The sequence below is a fragment of the Melozone crissalis genome, unplaced genomic scaffold (genome assembly GCF_028551555.1).
Source record: "Melozone crissalis strain CALT ecotype California unplaced genomic scaffold, PUWL_Pcris_2 ptg000027l_1, whole genome shotgun sequence".
NCBI lineage: Eukaryota > Metazoa > Chordata > Aves > Passeriformes > Passerellidae > Melozone > Melozone crissalis.
Window position 1 is genome coordinate 18,655,573 of NW_026535805.1, and position 22,686 is coordinate 18,678,258.

The 22,686-nt window shown below is 35.4% G+C and overlaps 1 protein-coding gene across 1 annotated transcript in view; it reads left to right on the top strand.

The window, feature by feature from the left end:
- TTC27 (tetratricopeptide repeat domain 27) overlaps positions 1–22,686 on the top strand; it is a 112,501-nt gene that overhangs the window by 31,647 nt on the left and 58,168 nt on the right. The window contains exon 9 of the mRNA XM_054280067.1: positions 1,367–1,433. Coding sequence (XP_054136042.1) covers positions 1,367–1,433 — 67 coding nt within the window. The remainder of the gene's footprint in view (positions 1–1,366; positions 1,434–22,686) is intronic.

The following is a 22,686-nucleotide window of genomic DNA, read 5'->3' on the forward strand; positions in this document are numbered from 1 at the left end:
GGGAAAAACTAGTGAGATAGATATCTATATATAGTTATAGGTATTTATCAGAATTTCTTTCCTAGATGTTACCTAAAAATTTCGAAACAGTGCACCAACAGCGTATGCTTCTTTTTTTTAAATGTAGGGAGAGGAGGGAAAATATAGTGAAGCAATAGTTAATAAACTTTCCTTTATGTCCTTGTGGCCACAGTCAAATAGCTTGCTGAAGCTGATGGTGTTGTGAAACATCAGCATAAATGATATGAAGTGTGTGTGGAAGCTCCATCATGGGAAGCCAAGGGAACAGACTAGGTAACAACCTGTCTGGAGAGGTTGCAGGAAGAAGAGCTGGAAGAGCTCTCAAGCTCTTCCAGAAATTGTTCTAAGTAGTCTGTGTGCATTTAAGGAGAAGAAATTATGCCTGAATAACCAGGCAAAGTAATCCCAAAGTAAGTTAAGTAATGTAGGTTAAGTTAAGTAATAGGTTACAGACGTCATTTCAGTCTGTAACCCATTATCACAATAAGTATCTTTGCAATTTTAGCCTAGAATGTGAAGCCTGCTGCAGAATTTAGTGTGATAAATTTGGGCTTATGTATATAGCCATTATATGGGTTTGGTGATGATCCATCATCTGTGGTACAGTTTGGGATACGTTTTCACTTGGTATCTTTGGTTTTAACAGGGAGCTTGAATTTTCGCTTTTGTTGGTTTTTGTGCAGTTTGGTAATATCTCTTGTAATATGTTTGTAAATGTTGGGGAGCTGTTGTATACGGAAAACATTCACCCACACAGAGTTGTAAGCCAGATTTCTTTATCATCTCTGTAAGCATATCCAACTCTGAATAAAATAATTTTAATTCTCACCTCTGTTTTCTTCTGATTTCCCCCCTGTGAATAGTTCAAGGTAATGGTAATGCTGGTTAGTGAGAGATGGACTGCTGTGCTCATGTATTTTGAGTGACTAGGAGGGTGTTTGGCTGACATAACCCTTCAGCACTACTTTAGCATTAGTACTTTCTTGATTTGTAGAATCTGCACTCAGTTAGTTATAGGATTTTAACTTGAAACGGATCTCTGTAAAAGCAAACAATAGATTTTAAACTTTTTTTAGGATTAGTGAAATTGTTATTCCCATAACCTTAAACCAAGGAAGACATTTCACTTGAAGATGGTGTTGGGAAGGTGCTTATAAAATATCTTAGTCCCCCAAAGGTTCTTTATTTCTGTGTTCTAGGTCTAGGTCATTTTCTGCGCATACCATACTCCCATTTTTCATTTCCAGAATGTCCTTCAGATTTCTGTAAGTTTGAAAAATGTGTTCTGAATAATGTTATTCTAAAGATGAAATCCACGTTGTTTTATTTTCTTTTTTCTTTACAGTATAGACTTCCAAAAGAACAATCCAATACACAAATTGACTGAAGAGGAACTTCTGGCTTTTACTTCAGTAAGTAACTTACCTGGTACTTTTAATAAACTATTTTTACTTAATCTTTAAGTACCAAGCAATAATCTATCAGTCACCCCAATCAGGAAACTGTTTGGAAACCAAATTGGTGTTAGTAGTCAGATGTTTCATTAATTTTTTCTTATTTCGAGAAATTAAACTATGCTGAATTTTAACATTATTCTCAGCCATCATCATGCTGGAAAAACTTGACATCTAAAAATTTAATTTCACCTCAAAACACATACAAAACATTTTCATGTGTTTAAGTTTTATTCAGTATATGAATTATAGCATAATATGTGACTAAATAATTTTACAGCAAACTCTTCTTGTAACGTTAGTGTTGAAGGTGCTTTTCTTTAAACACTGTTCAAGAAAAGTCCTAAAGCAATTTTGGCTTTATTCTGTCAGATTTATTCAGTCTGTATCCAATGTTCTGCTTTGACATGTTTCTTCTCAATTCAGTGGCTGATTTGCTGCAGAACAAATCTGTAACTTCCAGTGAAGCTTTGAAAATTCTCAGTATTTTTTATATAATCATTCTTTATTATTTTTTTACTTAAGGCACAATTTGCTTCTGCCTTGATCTTTTCTGCTTTTGTGAGGTTTTCAACATTAGTTTAGATGGGAGGATGTAGAGGGAAAGACTTGTCATTATGTTGTCTTTTTTGCCTATTTTCCACAATGTTAGACTTAAGTTTGGGTGCAGGAAAGAGGACTTGCTCTCCTACTTAAACCTTGTAGTAAGAGACTGTATTGCTGTAGTAGTGTCATCTGAAAAAGTAAATTATGGGATCTCAGCAAAAACCCCTTGGCTTTCACTTGAGCTAGAATCTTACCACTGACAGTTGTAGTTATGTGAAAAGATCAAGGACAGTAATCTAAGGTTAACTATGGTAATGTTTGGCTGAGGGTTTTTTGTAAAAGGAGGTTGTGTCTGTGAGAAAAGATAATCCTAATCTTACTTGATACATGTAAAATAGGTTGGTTTAGAAGCACTGTGTGTTTAGGTCCCTCTGCTAGTGCAGTATGTGTAAGAGGGGATGCATGAGGGAATTCAGTGAATTGCTGTAAAACAGTTTGGGTTTTGTAGGTTTTCTCTTTGTTGGTACAAAGATTGTAGTGCTATCATTCCTCATTATATAATTTCTGAAGTATTTTGTTTTCAATTACAGTTTTGTTCTGGGTTTAGTGCGCTTTGTTTATTTTTGTTGGGTTTTTTTTTTTTCCCAAAAGGTAGGGACAGAGAACAGGAAAAAGTTGAAATGTAGAAAAAATGAGACTGTCTGCTGTCTTCTTGTAGTAATTGAAGTATCCAGTAAGAATATTTGAGGATGATGACCATTAAAGGGGAACAAAAGATTACAGAAATAACAAACACATATAAAGTAAGAAAATGTACACACAAAAGAAGCCTGTAGGAGTGGCACCAAACTGGTGGACTGCGTACTGTAAGCTTTTTTTCAAAAATGGTGAAACTATTACAATACAGTTTTCCCCCCAAAAGTAATGTTAATACAAATGTATGAACTTGTAAGACATGCATGTAATTTCATTAAGACAAACCCTGCCATTTTTGTTGTTAAAATAATGTAAAAACAGTATATAAAACAATAGAAGTAGGGTTTTCTCTGAAAACTCAGAACCTTGCTTCTCATATTTTATTTCCTAACTCTGTGCACTATTTTTTGTATACCCTTAGCATCTGTCTCCTCACTACCACTATTGTTCACATCATTATTGGGTGGAAAACTAGCCATTATATACCTGAATCTTGAGATAACTTCTCCATTTATTCTGTTATTTTTATATCAAATGGAGTGATATTGTGATAATAGAATATCTTAAACTAAATTGACCCTACTCCTGTAGTGGTCTACTTCCAGAATACAGCAAGTATTATATGCTTTAAATATTTTTAAAGTTTTACAGCAGAGTGGAAAGACTCAAGGTAGGCTGTGCACTAGGGAAGAGATAATCAGTGTTCCTGTCATCCTTTATCTGACATTGCTTGACAGATAACCTGTTAGAGCAGGTGTAAGAAATCTTCATCATGATGGGAAAATTCTTCATCATGATGGGAAAATCAAACTGCATTTTTCTGCCATCTAGTGGCTGATCCCTCAAAAATCACAGGACAGCTGATTAACTTACTCTTTAATTATTTTATTGCAATGATTATGGGGAGCTTATGTTTTCATTTATTTACTTATAGTTTTTACAGAGCTGCTAAGTCAGCTATGGCTTGCCTCACACTTGTAAGATCAGCAGCCACTATCATGTTAGATCTCCAGAGAAACAGCTGAGACATCTGTGTAGGCTTCCCTATCACCTTGTACTCAGAGTAGCAAAAAAGAAGTAGATGAAATAGTATGGCAGTAGATGAAGAGGAATGTAGATCATACCAGTAAGGCAAAATTCAGTCAACAGCAGTGACATAAAGAAGTAGCTGGTAGTCTAAATATTAGAGTAAATAGTGATTTACTGAGGAGTAATAATTCTCGGTATCAGAATAGTGTTCTTTTAAACTTTGTTAAAACTTTTACTTAATGTTTCCATTAATTGGATGTAGGGACACAATTGAATCTTAGAATTATTTTCTCTTTTCATCTTGATCTATGGTCCAAGACACAAAAAGAACAAGTATGAATTGTAGTAACACCATCCCAGATCCTACCTGGAAGCCAAAAGCAGGAATCAGATATTAGCTTATAATAGTCCTTTTCAGTAAATGTACCTTTTGTGTCTCTTGCATCTGAGCCTGTAGTTGTGAATAGTCACTACAGAATTTCATGATGAAATCTCTGAGCTCTTCTGTGTCTCAGATCTGTCATTGAGGCAAATCCATCCCTGTGTTCCCTGGCAATAGGGATGTTCTGTGTCCATGTTAACACAGCCTTGGTTCCTACAGTGTCTGCTGGCTGAGGAAATTAAATGGCACCATAGCTCTTAGCACTTGTATTGAAGGTATTTCCAAGCTTTGGTAATGGCAAAACAGGCAAATGAGCGCTGTATGAATGCTGCTCTAGTAGTTTCTTTAGCATCAAACTGCTCTGTGTGTGTGTGTGAGCAGGCATCTTCTCAGCCTACATGTGGATTCCTAAATCTGCAGGCTGGTTAGATGGTTGTCATGCATTCATCTGATATCTACTGAAATTCATGTTTCCTCAGGAAAGCAAGGCATTTCAAGTTATCTTAGGAAACTTGAAAAATTACGAGGCATTTTTAATTGATCAGTATATCATCAAAAGATCCTCTTGCTTTAGGCACTGCAAAACAAGTGCATGTGACCTGAAAATTCTCTCAAGCAGAGAGAATTACGATCTAGGTAGTACAAGAGGGAAAGGATGATCATATAGATCTCAAGTAGATGATATTATCCTGCCTTGTTCTAGGTGCAGTTTGGAAAATTGTCATTCTAGACTCCATTTTATATGTGTAAAAGTTGAAAATTACTGGATCTGGAAGAGCTATCTATATCTGTATCTATATCTATTAAACAACATAACTTTTAATGCTAAAAATGCCGCTTTTAATTCACTGCTTGGCAGCTGCAGTCAACTACAAAAGGATTGCTGCATTTAATTTACTGGAGTCACTTGGAAATAGTTGCTGTTGTCCTAAAAGCACTGTCTTTTGTAAAAAAAGAATTGCTTTCAGTGTTGCTCATTTTTGAAGCAACTTGTGAGGGTGTATGTAGTCTCATTGACTGGGATAGCAGCTCTCATAACAAGAATTTGGACTTGAATTTTGAGATGTTCTAGTCAAATCTCAACCCATCAGTATAATACTTCAACTTTCAAGATGTTAATCCAGAAGTGAAATTAGATGCACTAGATTTTTTTTTTTACTTATAGTTCAATTGTTGATAGAGTATCTTTACATAAGAAGTAATGAAGCTTGCATTCTACATGTTAGCAGAAGACTGAACACAAAATTAAACATTTTTTTGAGGGGGATTGAATATTATTTTTTTCAGACTTAATAGCTTAGGGTAACAACTATAAATTTTTAAAATTAAGTCTATTATGTTAAGCACTTGGCCTTCTAAGAAAGCTAATATATATTTTAGAAATCAGATATCACACAAGGCACTTCAGAGACACAGTTAAGTAGCTGGTGAACTTTCTGATTGCCTAACTGACTATTGCATTCAAAAACCATTTTAAGAGAGGGATGGTGGGACAGTAAAGCAGTAGTGACACTTGGTGTTTCTTGGTTCCTACGGTGTCTGCTAGCTGACACTGTAAATTAAATTAAATGTAAGTAAAATAAATTAAATGGCACCATAGCTGTTATCATTTGTATTTAAGGTACTTACCAAGCTATTTACCATTTTAAGAGGGGGATGGTGGGACAGTCAAGCAATAGTGACACTCAGTGCTTCTCTGGTAGAATTACTGGTTTCTTCCTTTTAATAAAATTTTTGCTGGAGCTTTCTGTGTAGGATGTAGGAAGTAGACTATGCAAGAAACCAAATAACTAAATCAATACTGCTTACATGCTTTTACATTAGGATTTTGTAGATTAGTTTACTTCCAGGTCCCCAAATGAGTTTTTCAATGCTTAAATGTGCTTAATTGCCTTTAATTTTAGTGGATTATTTTTAATGGGAAAATCCAATAGTGAAGTTCTGCTGCATTTTATATTGGTCAGCAGTTTTTCCCTAGAATTACACAAGTACATCACTGAGCGGTATATCAGTGGCCAAAATACATTTTTAAGGAAAAAAATCCTTTTAGGAAATGAGCAAAAGTAAGCCTTAAAATAATTTCTGTTAAATATTTGTTGTTTGCATTATTTCAAATAGGTAATGCAGGTCAGACAGTATACCAAAGAGGAGATGAAATGAACAACAGTGCTATGTAAGTGTGCATGATATTAAAAAAAAAAAATCAAGATTGTATTTAAGGCTTTATAGAAATGTTTTTGATGTGAACATAAGTTTTACAACTGGGGACTGCAAACTATTTCTGAAATGTAAAAACTATTTCTGAACTATTTCAGGAACATATGAAACATATATTTAAGATCAGATAAATATTCCTTTGTTATAATTTTAATATTATGCAATTCTTGCAGAGAAATAGAGAAAATATTAAATACTGGATGGTGTTGTATTTTTCTTCTGCAAAAGAGAAAAATGTTTTCTTTAAAAAAAAAGGCTAATAAGATTAGACTCTGCAATACAAGTTCTTGGAGCTTCATAGAAAGCTTACACTATAGCTTATAGTTTACATATTGGGAAAACAATGTTTCGTAGTCTATTATGATGGTCCAACAAATATCCAAGATTAAGGAGCTGCAGCTGGTCCTTAAAATTACCGATTCCATCTGTTGAAGCCCTTGAACAGTCCAGGAGAAATGGTTTTTGTGGTAAATGTGATGAGCACTTAGCCCAGCGTGGGAGAATATTACTTTTGCCCCTTATTAGTGTATTATGATCAGGGGACATGGAGTGGCAGCAGGATGAACCTGTAGGGGACTGAGAAGAGAAAGTACCCAGCAACTGTGAGGGAGAAGTCTTGCTTTGTGCATCCCGCATCTTAGACCTGTGTTTGTATCCTTTGGAACCCATGAAAGATGAGAAGGAAGAGAAAGGGAACCATGAAAATTTAGTTGCTTTGGTTTCTTAAAATCCTGAGCCTTCTCTGGATTTATGGAGAGCTGAGCAGTCTTTTTTTAATCAAGTGGTGAAAGAGGGAAAAGGAAGCTCTGGCAATTCTTCTCTCTGTGGACATTTTGAACAGGTGAGGATAACTTTCTAAAGAGGGAAAAAAAAAGAGGGTAATAACTTATATCTTGCTTGGACTACAGAATTGAAGTTATTTACCACCTTCTAACAAAAACAATGTGTCATGCTGAAATTGTTCCTGTAATACTGAGAGGGATACCAAGGTCCAGTGGAGGATTTGGAGAATGTGGAACGAGTCTGCAAAATCCAAGGAATACTATGTATTCCAAAGATAGACCAGATGGGAATGTTTTTCCTCAGTGTTGAGCTACTGATTCCATAAGAGACTGTTTTTACTGAGGAATTTTAGAATGGTTGGATTTTTTTTTTCCAGAGGCGGGCATTTATTGAGTGTAATAGAAGCTCATGTTGTATGGTACCTTTGAAAATCACAGTGGAGGGTTACAGTGCACTTTTTATTGAGTGTGTGTGTATGAATATGCATATATGAATACTTTTTCTGCTTTTCACTGTAGAAGGGGGCATTGGGAGGAGGGAGTGGAAGGTGGAAATGGAAATGCTTTGTTTTTCTCATCTTTTCTATGGCATTTGCGATATTAATGTGGAACTAGGGAGCAATCAAATCACAGCATACGATATTTTTAATGTTAAGCCTTCCTATCAAAACTCTATAAAACTAACATGCCAATTTGGTTTCTAAAGAGAAGTTATTTATATAGCTTAAATAAAAGCAGTGCATTTTTCTCGGCTGAGAAAATGGCTGCAGTTTTTTTATGTTTTATACGCAGCAAGAGTATTGAAAAGCTCATTAAGAGTGCCATGTGTCTCTACTGCTGTAACTTTTGTGGCTTTATAAAAAGTTTCTTTCACTTCTTTTCTAAGCTGTGTTGCCCATTTTGAATAGCCTCTGTTGGTTACAAGATTATAACACTGCAAAGGCTTTCTCTCAACAAAGCCCTGCTAGTTAACAAGTGAGACTTTAGGTAAATGAATTCAAAGCTAGTCCATTCTTTTTTTTTTCTTTTTTTTTTTTTTTCTTCTAAAGGTTTTATTCAAAAGTCTGAATCATTTTACAGGAATGTCAGGATCTAAACACTTGCTAATTTAGTGCATGTATGCCTTCTGGCCCATCACACAGTACTGGGAAATCAGATTGAGTGTAGCAAAAGAGAAGCTGCCTCTTTCTGCTGCATGTGCAAAGACTCCACTGGATCTCTTGGAAGCTTGTTCACAAAGCATCTGGTACTTGGGTGTGCAGTGTTTTGTGGGTAGGAGACTGGCCTGCTGTTGTCAGTTATGTTTGCTGCATTTAGATGTTTCAGGGTAAAGTAACTGGGTGCTGTAGTACATGTGTTGCAGGGCAGGGGTGAAGCTTGCATTCCATTCCAAAACTGGGATTAAGTAACAGTCTGTCTGAAGTTGGTTTATTTTACAAAGCATCAGATTTCAGCATAATTGACACTTTTATCCCTTTCAACTTTGTTCTCCTCTGTGGTCTGTATTGTTCCCTCAGTCCATGGGATCCACAGCTCTGCATGAATTATATCTTGCAAGAGATGGTTCCTGATTTATTGTGTGCCTTTCTGAGCAAGAAATTTGGGATAGCCTTTCCTTTCTAGCATGGTGTGCTCTTTTGTATAACCCATACAGAATTACTCAAGCAATAGATTTTAGTGGGCTCACTGTAACTGCACTGGTAAAAGAACACGGAAATAATGTTTATATATTAATAGATTTTTTGCCTGTCTAAGGGTTTGAGAAGTTAAGCAGACAAATTTGATGACAATTAATAACATTTTTTCCCACAGCAGCCCTTTCTTCTCCCCCTCCTCCTTTATCTATCAGCAGCTCACTTATTTTTTTCTATCAGCCTCTCTGACAGCCAGTTGACATGTCCCAGGCTTCCCTTCCCCCTCTCATGTCCTTCACCAGCTATAACTATTATAATTTACTTCAGCAAGAAAATTTTCATTGCAACAAGAAGGTGAAATAAAACCCCCTATTCAACAGAACGCTGTCTGAGATATCATCTGAAGGAAATAAGACATTCTCACTGTTCTGTCTGATGCTTAGTAACCCCTTTTTGGTGATATTATGATCATCACTTCGCGTGTTATCAGTGCTAGCAGTCACTTTTGTTAGTGACTTATATTCTGTGTATAATTCATTATATTTAGTGACTGTTTTGCTGGAGAGGGCACAGATGAACTAAAAAAGGTATAAATCCAATCCTCCCTTTTTTCAAAGTAAATTTTTTATTGTTTTACTACTGTATGAGGAAGAATTATTCTTAAAATTTATATAGCTATCATAATGTCTTGCTCTCATCTTCTCTACCTACCTAAATATCATCCTTTCATTTTTTTTTCTTCCTAACCCAATACTTCAAATATTACTCTAATCTTGCTTGTTCCATAGCATCTGAAAAAATAAAGGTGATTGAATTCTTGTTGCTAGTGTCTAAACAAGTTGAGTTTAATTTTCTCTGATGATATCATGTCTATGTTTCAATTGGAAGTAGAATATTTTTCATATCAGTTCACCAAACAATCTTTATGGTCTATGTTAAAGATGAAATATAGAACAAGTGACATATTTTTTGTGACTTAATACACTTTAGTATAAGTTTGATTACAATGTCATAGTCTTTGATTGCAGTCATGAAATACTGCAGTAATGAAATATTGCAGTCCCACCCAAGGTGTCTGAGATGTGCAAATCTGATACTCATTGATTCATTTGTCATCAGTAAAATGTCACTGTCCTGTTGTTCTTGGTTCTATTGGATTCAGTCAGAGCTATTCTATTCTAGCTACTTTGGGAACTTGATAAGTAATAAAATTACCTTACCCTATTTCTGCATGACTTTCTTTTTCTGTTCCCCCAGAATTGGGGATGAAAAACTGAAATGGCTCAAAATTCTTCCTTTCCTTAATTCTTTTTTTCCTTTGGTTGTTTTTCATATTGAAGTCAGGTAGCCAAACTACTGGGAAGGATTTCTAATTGGTATTTTCTTTTGTACATTTATTGACAGACAGCTCAATATTTTTGAGGAAAAAAAAAAGTTCAATCAAGTTCTAAGTCTATAAACCAATGGGCTTTTGAAAGGAGATGTAATGGAGAAAGATTTGGTGTAACTATTTTTGAAAAACTGTTTTGAAAAACTATTTTGAAAAACTCAAAGAAACACACCTTTTATTCATGGAGATACTGCTTTACTTGCTTAGCTGTCCTTGTTTGAGTAAATCCTGTTCTGTTCAGCAGTGATCTTGGTTATGGTTTTGAGCATTGCCCTGCCCTTGTATGAGGAGTTTGTTGGCTTCTGTATGTTGTGGAAAACCATGGTGCCCTCTGGGTTACAGAAGAACAAAGATTTTCTCAAAGGAGCTCTGATTCTGGTATTTCTACAGTATTTTCTTTGTTTTATCAGAAGCAACACATTTAAATAGAAGAATGGAATTTTGAAGTGCTGTTGGCCAGAAAGTAAGGTGTTATGGGTAAATTAATTTGTGAAACATTTAAATACATTTATATAGAGGGTAAATGCACATTTATTTTACACATATTTATAAAATGCTTGAATTCAAGTAATGATCACATATTATATGACTAAAGAGGAAGCTTTTATTCTTTCCAGTAGAATCCCATTGCTCAGCTGGATTTTTTTTCTTACAGAAATAGATTTTTACTGGTATAATTTACACACCAATAAAGCAAAGTATTATTTTTTTGGACTTATTTGTAACATCAAATATGCAGGAAAGCTTCATAATGTAATTCACATGCAGTATTTGTGAGCCTTATGAAAAGTACTCTCCAGTTATGCAAATACATGAATAAGAAAGGTTGATACTCTATTGATGAAGGTTAGTCCATTGCATCAGGAAATAGAACCAATGCCAGCTCATTTAGTGGACTGTTCAAGCAATGTCTATCATAAATTGTATAAATGATGATTACTGTGAGAAATTTCAGACTTTTTTCTGGTATAACTTACATGCCTAGACTATAGTATATATGATAATATGGTATAACATAAATACTTTTGACATGTTTGGATTGGCTGCATTAATCATAGCAAGTAGAGCTGTTAGTTATGAAGACTATTCAAATAAAGGCCAATAAAATGCTTTCAAGCATCATGTTCTGCATGTTTGAATTTGCAAAAATGTTTTAAAATATTTGCACTAATGCTTTTCTATCTGGGAAGCTGAGATTTGGGGCCTTTTCTGAACAGAAATAAAAATCATGACACTAGGTATTAGTTGATATATTTTGACATATTTGGGATTTTACTGTCTTGTCTATATTATCCTCATGCATGTCTTGCATTAATTAAATTGGAGCTTGGGCTTTTTTCTTCTTCTTGAAGACTTAATGTCTTGTGCCAGCTAGATTTTTCCTAAGTACATTTGTCAGAATTCATTGGGCAACATATTCTCCAATGAATTCTGTCTAGTCTAGGCGAAAGATGAAAGAGAAAATATTTTTACACATTTCTATAAATAGACTGTGAAAGATTTTTCTGTGCTGTAAGATTAGTTGTTTGATTTCATAGTTGCAGCATTAGGAGAGGGAAAGCCTATGTCTTGGGTATTGTACCTAGTTTGGTTTTTTGTTTGCTAGAAATGACGTTTTCTTTGGTTTTTAGTTTAATACCTATCTGTCGAAGCATTACTATGTGGGAATAAAGGAATGAAATATATTTAGAAATCTGTTTATGTTTTTATTTTGAACAGCTTGCATGGTCTGAAGCAGTTAGTAGCTTAGTAGTAAGAGTCAGAAAGCAAGCAGGACATTTAGAGGCTGGAGTAAGGACACAGTTCTCATCTTACAGCTTATTCTGCAAGAACTGCAGTGTGTGTCTCTGTGTGTCTGTATATTGTGTGTCTTTTCCTGATCTATAATAGGCAAGTGTTCATTTCTGTGTGTTGTAGCTGTAATAAAGCTGGGAAGTTGCAAACCATAGGGGTAGATAACTAAGAAGATTGCCTCTTTCATTTGTCCAAGTAAAATGTCTATGTAGCTTCTTCAGACTAGACGTAAGGTGGACATTTTTTATGAAGATGGTGGTGAGGCACTGGAACAAGTGGCCCAGAGATGTGGTATATGCCCCATCCCTGGAAACATTCAAGGGCAAATTGCACGAGGCTCTGACCAACCTGTTCTAGTTCAAGATGCCCCTGATCATTGCAGGGAGATTGGACTAGATGGCTTTAAGGGTCACTGCCAACCCAACCCAACTCATTCTGTGATTCCTTGTCCAATTTTCATCGTGATTTTAGTAACTGCTGTGGTTTGTGTGCTTAATACACTGGTCAGACACTAGACTGCTGTGTTTGAATGTTAATCCATTACAGCTCATGCTTGTAGCTTCTTTCCAGTTAAAGCACAACCCAGACACTGTCGTTTGTCCCTGATAAATATATTCAGATTATAGCTTCTCTCTTCACAACTCTCTCAGATTTAGGAATGCTATTCACTTTGCCCACCAAGAGAGGATTTTCTTTCACGCTCTCCAGCAATCTCTCACTCTTTCCCCCACTAGTATTAGTCACTTGTGCTTGTGTCAGCTTCCCTTTTTGTTTACTCATCCATGCCATGTTCCTCTCAGCCCTTCTTTGTCAGTGCTTGCCTTTTGTTTATCTTTCACTCTTGCTGTCTTCTTCCCTAATTTCTTTCTTGCTAATGTATTGCTGACTACTTTTACTCCATTCCTTCCTCACTTTTGGTTGCTGCTAAAGGATTTACTCTTCTTTCAGGACTACTGTGTCTTCAGGCTCTGAAAGGAAGGTGGTTTTTTGCTCCTGAGAACTAAACTTTTGCACATAAGGTTAAAAGCCAGGGTGCTGGTGGCCTCCAGCAGCTTGATGCTCTTGCATGTGAGAGCAGTAGCTCTATAAAGAGACAAAATATTTCTGCTGGTGAAGCCAGGAAGGAACTGAGTGAAATTGAAATCAAGTAGCTTCTAATGGACGTTGAGACTTGCTAATGCACTCTTCTGGGGAAGCTGTGGAGGCCAACCTAGAAATCTCACTGAAACTGTCCTCTCTACCATCTCCTATCCCCTTAGCCCACAGAGCAGTAAGTGAGGCATGCTTCTTGCATTAACATGTCACATTACTTGTGCACACCAGGTATTGCAGTGTGTAGACTGCTGAACCATAGAGACCATTGTAGGCAGAATTCCTGCGGTGGATGCTGGCATTCAAAACGGGGAAAAGCCAGGTAAACACACTCCCTGCAGAGCCCTGTCTGGCATTGTGTGGTTTTTCTTTTGCTGTGTCTCACTGTTCTACAGACAGCTGTTCTTACAGACTGAAGGTTGGGAGAGTGTTTTATGGAACTTGTGTAATTTGTTCTGACATAGATGAATAATAAAGTCAGTGGCAGCCTGACTATAAATCACCGGTCTAGGCATGTAATTATTTCTGGATTTTTTTGGCTGTGCCTGTTACAGAAAAAAATGCAGTAGCTGATTTTTACTAGTTAACATCATTATTGGATTGGTTCACGAATGGGATGTGTATTTTATAATGTAAAAGTTGTACGCAACTGTTATTCTTCTTGTGCCATTGACTGATGTTAAATTTAAGAAATTATGAAAACATTGAAATTAGTTGTTTTCAAGAAGATAATTTAATGCCTTCTAGTGAGTCTGTGAAGGGAATTTTTAATGCTTCATTGTTCTGTGTAATTTTTCTGGTTGTGCTCCAAATTGGTCTGAGAACAAGTATTTTTGCTGCCCTATATTCTCTTCTTGCAGAAGATTCTCAGTTAAGGTATTTTAAGGATAGTTATTGTAAATGGATATTTGTGCTGAAGTTATCATTGTAGAATTAAAGATAAAAGTTGTTGTTAGAGTACAAATCTATGCAGCATCAGATAACAACAGTATATAAAGCAGCATTCTTCCAGAGGCTGTTGATAGGCCAAATAAACAGGAAGTATCACTGGCAGTCTGTGGAAAAAAATGTAGTGGTGAGCTCATAAATGTGAGTAGGCAGGCAGAACAGACTAATCCCACCACCCTGGGTCAGTTGCATAAGGATGCAGGATCTGTCAGACCTAAAGAATTTTTCCAGTGATCTGGAGTTTTGAAAGCAGTGAGTTTGCCCTGAAAAGTTTAGGCAAGTAAAGCAGAAAAAAGGGAATGGGAACCTGAATGTGTAGGTTTACCCAGATTTTGCTGAGTAAGAAGTACTACTTTAAAAAAAAAAAAAAATTACCAACCCAAAGAAAGTATTGAGAAGTGATGGGTTTTGTCTGTAGCTGCAGGCAGTAGTAACAAATCGAAAGATTAACAGTCATAACTGTCTCGCTGAAGAAAAAATTTCTATCAGCAGAGGATGAGTTAACCTGTAGCACTGTGTGTTTGAAAAATGCTTTTGTCAGAGGAGAGGCAAGGCTGAGGGGGAGTAGAGCATGAAAGGCAGAGGATTTAGGAGCCTGCTATGGTAGTTTGCAAGAGGAGTAGGGATTTACTTTTCTCCCACATGACCAATTCTAACAAGTTAGAAAATATCCTCCAGTGACACAGTTTTTCTAAATTTCAGCCCTTTTGTCAGTCATTTGCTTTGTTTGTCTTGAGACTAAACAGATTGCAAGTCTGCAGATAGCATGTACCATTGCATGCAGTCCTGAAATTATCTATTTTTAAAGTATGATATCTAGCCATTGTCAAACCAGATTCACTATTTTACTACCTGTGCACAGGAAAAAAAATGCTCTTCTGGTTTTCAGGTTATAACCTTGTGATCACATGATGTATTGAGAATCTTGGCACAGATGGTGAAATTACAGAGGCTGAGCAGTTAAAACGAGAAATTTGCTCTTGTTAAATAACTAGGGAAATCCTTATTGTTGGTACCAAAGAGTTAAATTCTAGTCTTTTGTATCCAAAATTGGGATTTATTTCTGTTGAGATTGGGCCCTAGGAAATAAATGCAGTACTGTGATGTGGTATGGAAGTCTGTACTTATGCTGTTTCAGGAGTAAGTCCAAACCACAGACCTGAAAAAAAACAATGCTACTACAGTCAAATCTGGCTGAAGTTGTTTGCAGCATAACACAGAATAAGTGATGTATTTGGCACAGCGGAACAAGTGTCAGTCATATGGCTGTACTCCATTCTAAGTGAAAATAGGAGCCATATCTTATGTGGTTTACCCTTCACTAGTCATTGAAAGCTGATGCATTTAAATAAAACAGTGCCTTCTTTTTTTCATGACATTTCCTTTTCTCTAGTTTCTTTCTTCTCCTAAAAAAAAAAAAGTTTAGAATATCCAAGGAAAGCTTACTTCTGAACTTAAGTTGTCTCTTAAAATGAAAATAAAAATGCAAACTGAAATACAACATAAATTCCAGAATAGGCAATAGCATAAAAAAACTTCTTTTACGTCTTAAATGAGGACACAAAGTGTATACCACTTAGTATCATAAGAGATTGTCAAGCTCTTAAAAACCTGCTAAATATCAGCCCACCAATGCCTGTTAATCTGGAAGAAAACGTACATAATTCTGGACATCCAGGAGACATCTGCAGTTTGGTTGTATAAGTAGAACTGAACAACTAATCTGATTGATAATGTCTTTGTACTGTTATTAGAAAGTAGGAAATCCTAAAGGGGAAAAGCATTGAAGCATTTTCTTAGCCAATCCTTGATTATTTCATTGTGTCTGAAATTACTTTGAATTGTGGCATTTGTTTCTTCCACAGCAAGTTATGTACCTGCATGCATGCAAGTGAAGTCACAGATTGCATTATATGGAAGCAAAGAATCATGTTTATAACTCACTATAAGTCTCCATACTTTTTATTATATTTTTGTTCCATGCAGGCTAATATGAGCTTGCTTTTTTGTGGTTCTGTTACATTTGAATCCATACAAAGCTTTCTTTGAGTCTTTTGTTTCCAATGAAAATTCTCCATTGAGCATAGATCTTTGTATTCCTTTCACACATCTCTTTTTGTGGAACATAGGAGACTTCCACTGAAAGGGAAGATTTCTCTAGTGCTCATTTTCTCTGACCTTTTTCCCTGTGCATTGTATCATGTAGAGGACACTGTGCTGTCATTTCACTCTTATCTGCAGAGTGAAATGACATTCAGGGCTTGCTGGAAAGACAATCATCATGTGCTTGTGTTTCTTCTATTTCTGACCAGAGATCTGTTTCCAGTACCCCTGTGTTCATGTCAAAGAACATGTTTTATTTAATTTTTTAAATACACACAATATTTAGGTGTTTCTGAGTTGCAGGGTTATGGCATGAGACAGATTTTCCAAGAGAAAACATAGGAATATCCAACTTAAAAGCTGAGGAAATTCTTGATGTGTAGTCAGAAGATGTGAAGAGTATAATGGGGGAAGGAGCAGCTATGGCATTTCATGTGTTTGGTTATGAACCTTGTTCTAAGAGTGCTTAACCGTTTCCCTTTAGACTTCTGAACAGCGTGGCTGTGGAGAAGGAGAGTGAGTTGTTTTGACTGCTGTTCTGCATGTGAGGAAGTGTACATGGAATCAGAAGGAGATAAAAATAACAGAACAACATATTTAGATCTGTTAGTAAAAGCAGCACATCTAGACCTTTTCTATGATTCTTTTTGCTCCGTGTTCTTCAAAAAAATTCACTGAAGAGGCAAAAAGGACTTGAGATTATTCAGGTTTCAGATGAGATAGTGATGGAGAATGGAAAGAGAAGTTGGATGTTCTCCTGACTAATATTATTTAGAAGAACCAAGACCAGGATAAGGCAGCCTCACTTTACTTGAATATTGCCTGTGTTTCTTTTGCTAATGAAAACAAATGGAACAAAGAAGCTGTAAAGTCTGAGGCTATCTTCTTTTGGAAAGTCATCCTTTATCCCAATCAAGACTGTCAGCTTACTATGCTGAGTCTGAGTATTGACTAACAAAGCAAAAGGTTGCTGGTGAATAATGTTGATCTGTTGCTGAGAAGAAGCTGTGTTGAGTTTTTTCAACCACAATTCTTTTAAGGCGAGGTAGAAGAGATGGCAATGACATGTCTTGCTAGTTCTAACAACGTTGGTAACAATATATTTGAGCAGATAGTAGAACTAACTTCCAAGATTTCCTGCCTGATTTTTATTTTTTTTTTATTCCTGGAAATTCTAGGTACTACGGAAGTGGTACACAAGCCAGCACAGTTTCCAAGCTGATCTAGCATACGTTGTTGCCTAGAAGCAAGAATTGTCCCTTTGCAAGGTAGATGCCAGAAGGAGTAAGAGTTACTGCTTAAAACAAGTGTCATGGAGGGGAAATATATTTAGAATGATAAGCAGGCTAGAATCTGAGGCCACCGGTGGGTGGATGTTTTCAAGACCTACCCATTTGCTACAGAACACTATTTAAGTAGGGTAAAAAAAGCTGTGGAAAATGCAATTGAAGTGAAATTACATTCGCCTTCATGTATTGGGATATTTTTTATATCTTCTGAGAAGAAAATTTATTCCAAAATTGTCTTAGAACTTTGTAATTGATTGAGTGATCTACAAAATAACTCTTATATTGTATTTAATGTACCTTCAGATGTGTTAAATTCCAGATACAATAAATTTCAGAGAGAGAGTCAGTCACATGTGGACTAAAATTGAATGAGGCATTTGAGAACATTAAATTGCCTTTAGGTAAGTGTGATATAATTGCTGCTCTATTGAGTCTAGCATTCATTTCTAGATCAGTCTAGTATAGTGTAAGTAAGTAACTGTTTACCTAATAGGTTTCTAACGTTTTGCCTTATAAAGTGTGTATGGACAAAAAGAAAACTGAAAAATGTAATCAGTATGTATGTGTACACATATGTTTCATTTTAAAACACTCATAATTAATATTTTACTCCAAATCCATTAAATTATCCAAGCTTCTGAAATTATGTATATGAAAAAATCTCATTCATTTTGCATTGCTGTGTACACTGAAGTATATAGCAATGCAAAAAAAGAAATCAGATAGTGTATTCTTGTTTTAGTGGTAGGAATCAACAAAAGGTACTCTGTGTTTACAATGATGTAATGTTATAATTTGAGTGCTGAGGCTACCAGACAAGACTAGACAAAGTGAATTTTAAAAATGCCATTCTAATTAAACTAGTCCCTTGATGCAGATCACTGATGGTGTTTTGGCCTCACTCTTGACTTTTTAACACCAAGAGGTATTTCTAATGGCTGTGGTTAAGAGCTTTAAGCCCAGCTCTGCTAATGATCAGCTAACACCTGTTGTGGTGAAAAGCTATTTTAGTTCAACAGTCCCAGGATTAGTTTTATGGACCAAAATAAACCCTTGTCATACAATTGAGTGAATAGCTTTAGATTTTGGGGGAAAATATGCTGAATGTGTGGTCTAAATCTACTGAAATAGATGGAATATTAAAGCAGTACTGGAAAATGGCACTATGCAAATGCTGATGTCTCAGCCAGTGCGGGAGAGTAAGTTGTCTTCTCTGTGACTTTAATACTTTCAGGATTTCTGCCTCTCATTTGCCTAACATACAGTCAGAGAATTTTTTTAATCATGGTAATTCAAGAGGCCTTAAAAAAACCACAGATGATCATGATTGGTTCTGTAGCATGATGTAACAACTCACTGAAACACCAAGAGACCTAATAAACAAAAATACAGAACTTCTGCTAATGCACTTCATACAGACTCAAGTATTGCTTTATTTTTTGTTTTGTTATTACAGTGCAAAGGTCTTGGCATAATGCTCTAAAGGTGCCACGTAGAATTTATATTAGATGCTGTTAGGCAAGAAAGTATTTAAGACCTAACCAAGTAATAACACATTTTTCTCATGCAGCATTGAAAAAGAAACACTAACACAGGACTTGGAATAATGCCTGAAATATTACTAATTAGAAGTGTATAATGCAAGTTGTCATGTTTGCAAAGAAAAAAATGTAAATTATCCTTGTCTTGCTAGTTTTGCCCTAAGACTGTTAAATCAATTAGTAATCTGTAACTCCAAAGACTTTGCATATTGTTGGTTTTTAAGTTCTAGTTGTTAAAGCCATATGGAAAATGGTGCTTTTGGTTGCTACCTAAAATTGCAGTCCCTTTCACAGAAAAATACAGAAATTTTCAGGACAGTTGTTCACGTGTTGGTGTGACTTCTAATTTGCAGGATTAGTTGATAATATTTTGATTTTTTTTCTGGTCCAAAACTGTTAGAATTACTGGAAGTGTAGGACAGATTTCCGTGTTAAGTGAAAGTGTGAAATTAAAGAGATATATCAAGGCATGTACAGCACAGGGTTTGATAACTGTTAAACATACCAACAGGGCCTTTGATCTTTGTTTGATACCTTAGCAGTGCTTTTGACTTTGAGGAGGAAGGATGTTGTAGACTACAATACACACTGGTGTGAGTATTCCTTCTGTTTAGATATTTTTTTAATAGGAAAAAAGCAACCAAAAACCAGTCTGCAAAATCTCTTGGCTAGTTCATGCTAGGAACAATTTTCTGCATAAATCTGACTGTCTTTTCTTCTCTTCCTTCCTGCTAGCCACTAAACATATCCACTATCGTAGTATTTATGGAAGCCTTGCATTCTCAAGGTATAAAAATATTACTGTCCTTGTTTGTGTCCCTTATCTGGTTTGTGTTGCTCTCCAAGGACATAATTATGCCAAATAGGTTAGAATTTGTCCATTTGAAACAAGCATCATCTGGAGTGAAATCCTAATGTAATTTTTTGTTGTTGGACCTTAGAAAATATGAAGGTGTTTGTAGATAATAAAATGTGACTGGAGAATGTACAGCTTGATTGTTCATGTCTAAAGCAATGTCAATGATTATGGATGACAGAAGCTGGAAAGAGCGGATGGTTTGAAATAATTTGCTTCATCATCCTATTTGTTTGTTCCCAAGTTAATCACTGTTGATTGTTTAAAAATGTCACATACTTAAGATCTTTTATATAAATTGGGGATTGTACTATGGATTCCATGAGTGGTTGTTCTCCTGTAGAAGCAGTAAAGGCAATAGGCTTGAATTTGATGTGTTGTGTTTTGTTGCTACCTCTTCCAATTTACTGTCCAAGAGGAAATCTTTATTGGCTGTCAGGTTTTGTTTGAATTTTGAACCTAAAGTGAAGTTGTCATGTGTTAAGGTGATACCCTCAAAGAAATGAAAAGTATTTCATATATATATTTAAGTACAGAAGAATGGAGTTGTTTCTGTCTGAACTTCAGATTATTCAATTTCAATAAAATGATGATTTATGAAGACACTGGAGGAGCTTCCCTGTTAGTACAAAAAAAATAACCTCTCTGAAATTGTAGCCTTAAGTCTTTGTCTGAGATGAATCAGATGGGCATTTACAGATACACATTTTAGTTTATGGCTCCATTTCAATTTTTACATAAAAATACATTTAGAGATTGACATGCAGTAATTATGTATCATTACGCATAACAACAGGGAGGATTTGTGTATAACAACAATGGAAAATAAAAAGGAAAAGTCTTGGGGTAGCATTGCACTAAGGATAATGGTGTATCAAACACAAAAACCTTTTTATTGTAATTGTTATTCAGTATTCTGCAATTCTGAATGCGGTTTTTTTATTAGAAATTTAATTTCTGTGTATAAAGAGCATATGTTCTATAATATTTGCAAAATAGAAACTTTAAATATAGCTAAAAGGAGAAATACTCCTTAAACTGGTTGCTAAGCAATTTTTTGCATTAAACTATTTATATACACCAGCACAACAGCATTCTGTGCTTAAAAGCAACCTTTAGTCACACACATTGTATCAGCTTAAATATCAAATACTATTCCTTGACCATTCAAATATGCCTGTTTAGAAAACAGTAATGAATTTTAGTTGTTTATTGATTTGAGGGTTTGTGTATATGTGCAACTATTACAGTTTCCTCTTAATTTGCAGTCACTGAAGGATTGGTAAACTGCTGAGTGTTGTGATAAGAGTAAAAATGCTAGGAGGAATTGGAGCTCTGTGAAACCTCAGCATGGTACTTTTGTTAGTGATGCCATATAGTCAAATCTCCTGTTGATTCCTCTTTATTTTGAAATCTTTGGGATGAGCAGAAAAGGTATGTATACTTGATTTGAACATACTTGATCTGTTTGAGCCAACAGGCAATTTTTACATGTTCCTACACTAAGCAGAAAAGCTATAAGTGCTCATACTGACTGGCTTGTTCTGTTGCCAAACCATGGTTCTGCTGCTTAATTGTAACTAGAAGTTTAGTATTTTTCTTGCCCTCTTGATACTTGTGCTTTTCACTAAAACATAAAAAGTGCGCTGGTACTGGAAACCACTTAGTCACAAATGTGCTTTGTTTTAACTTACAGGGTTCTAACAGAATTATTGTTTAAAGTTACAAATCTCATTTCAACCAGATGCTGCCAGTACTACTGCAGATCATTTGTGTTGAACTTGGTTAGTAAAGGAGTTAATATTTTGAAGAAATATTCGAGAAATTGAAATTTTCTCAAATTAGTTTTGCATCCCTCTGGACCTTGGATTGCCTTAATCTTTCTTAGGCAATTAAAAATAGTTCCATAAAGTTCATTTAGCTACTTTCCAGGGCAGTTTTTTTCCAGAAATACAAGGAGTACCTTTTATTAAACACTATTCTGTTGAAAAAACGTGGATTTAATGAAAGGAAGTCTTTCCACAATAATGTGGCATCTTTCAGGTTTTTCTCTAAGTTGATTGATTATTTTTAATTGTATTTCATTTGCTTTTTCGGTCACCAGTTTAGTGCTAGGAGAAATTTCCAAAAAATTTGTTATTAACTAAGTGTCATTTGAACATGACTTTTCAGAAGAAAAACTTACATTAGTTGTACAGAAACTTAAGTGTCAGATTTTTTGGGTGAGAATAACATGTGGAAAGCAAATCACATTCCTCCCTAATATCATACTGTTTTCTTCCTCTTGATCTTAGTCATGAATTCCGTAGAACTTTTTGCTAATTCTTTGCTGTGTACATAAAAACAAATGAAGCACTTTTAAGTTAGCTTTCAGTAATAAAGTCATTCAGCAGAGATTAACAGATATATATACAAGCAAATGCACGTTTTCCCTATTCATGCCTCAGTCATATTAGTGGGTTTTTAATGTACTCACCTGATAATTGTGCAGGATATAGAATGTGGGAAAGAAGCCATAGTAGTGTCTCATTTTACAGCAAAGCACAGAATGAGTTAAAAGCTTGTCATTTTGCCTTGGGATGTGTTGAAGAAATAAGGGTTTCCTGTTAATTATCTGAATGAATTATTGAAAATCATTAAATAAGGATGTAATAGTTATATGAAACAAGGCTATTGACTCTTGACTATTGACAAGACTATTGGACTGTGGATGAAGTAATCCACATGAGTAATCTGAAAATATTGATGTGTGGTTTTTTTGAAAAGTAAACACCAAAGCTCCTGAAGTATGTTAACTGAAATGGATAATATAACGAACTAAAAAGGAATATTTTTCTTTTTTTTCCTCTAAATTGTCCCCAGTGTTTTGTGCTTGTCTGTAACTTAAAATAATTTAGTAAATAACCTGGGCT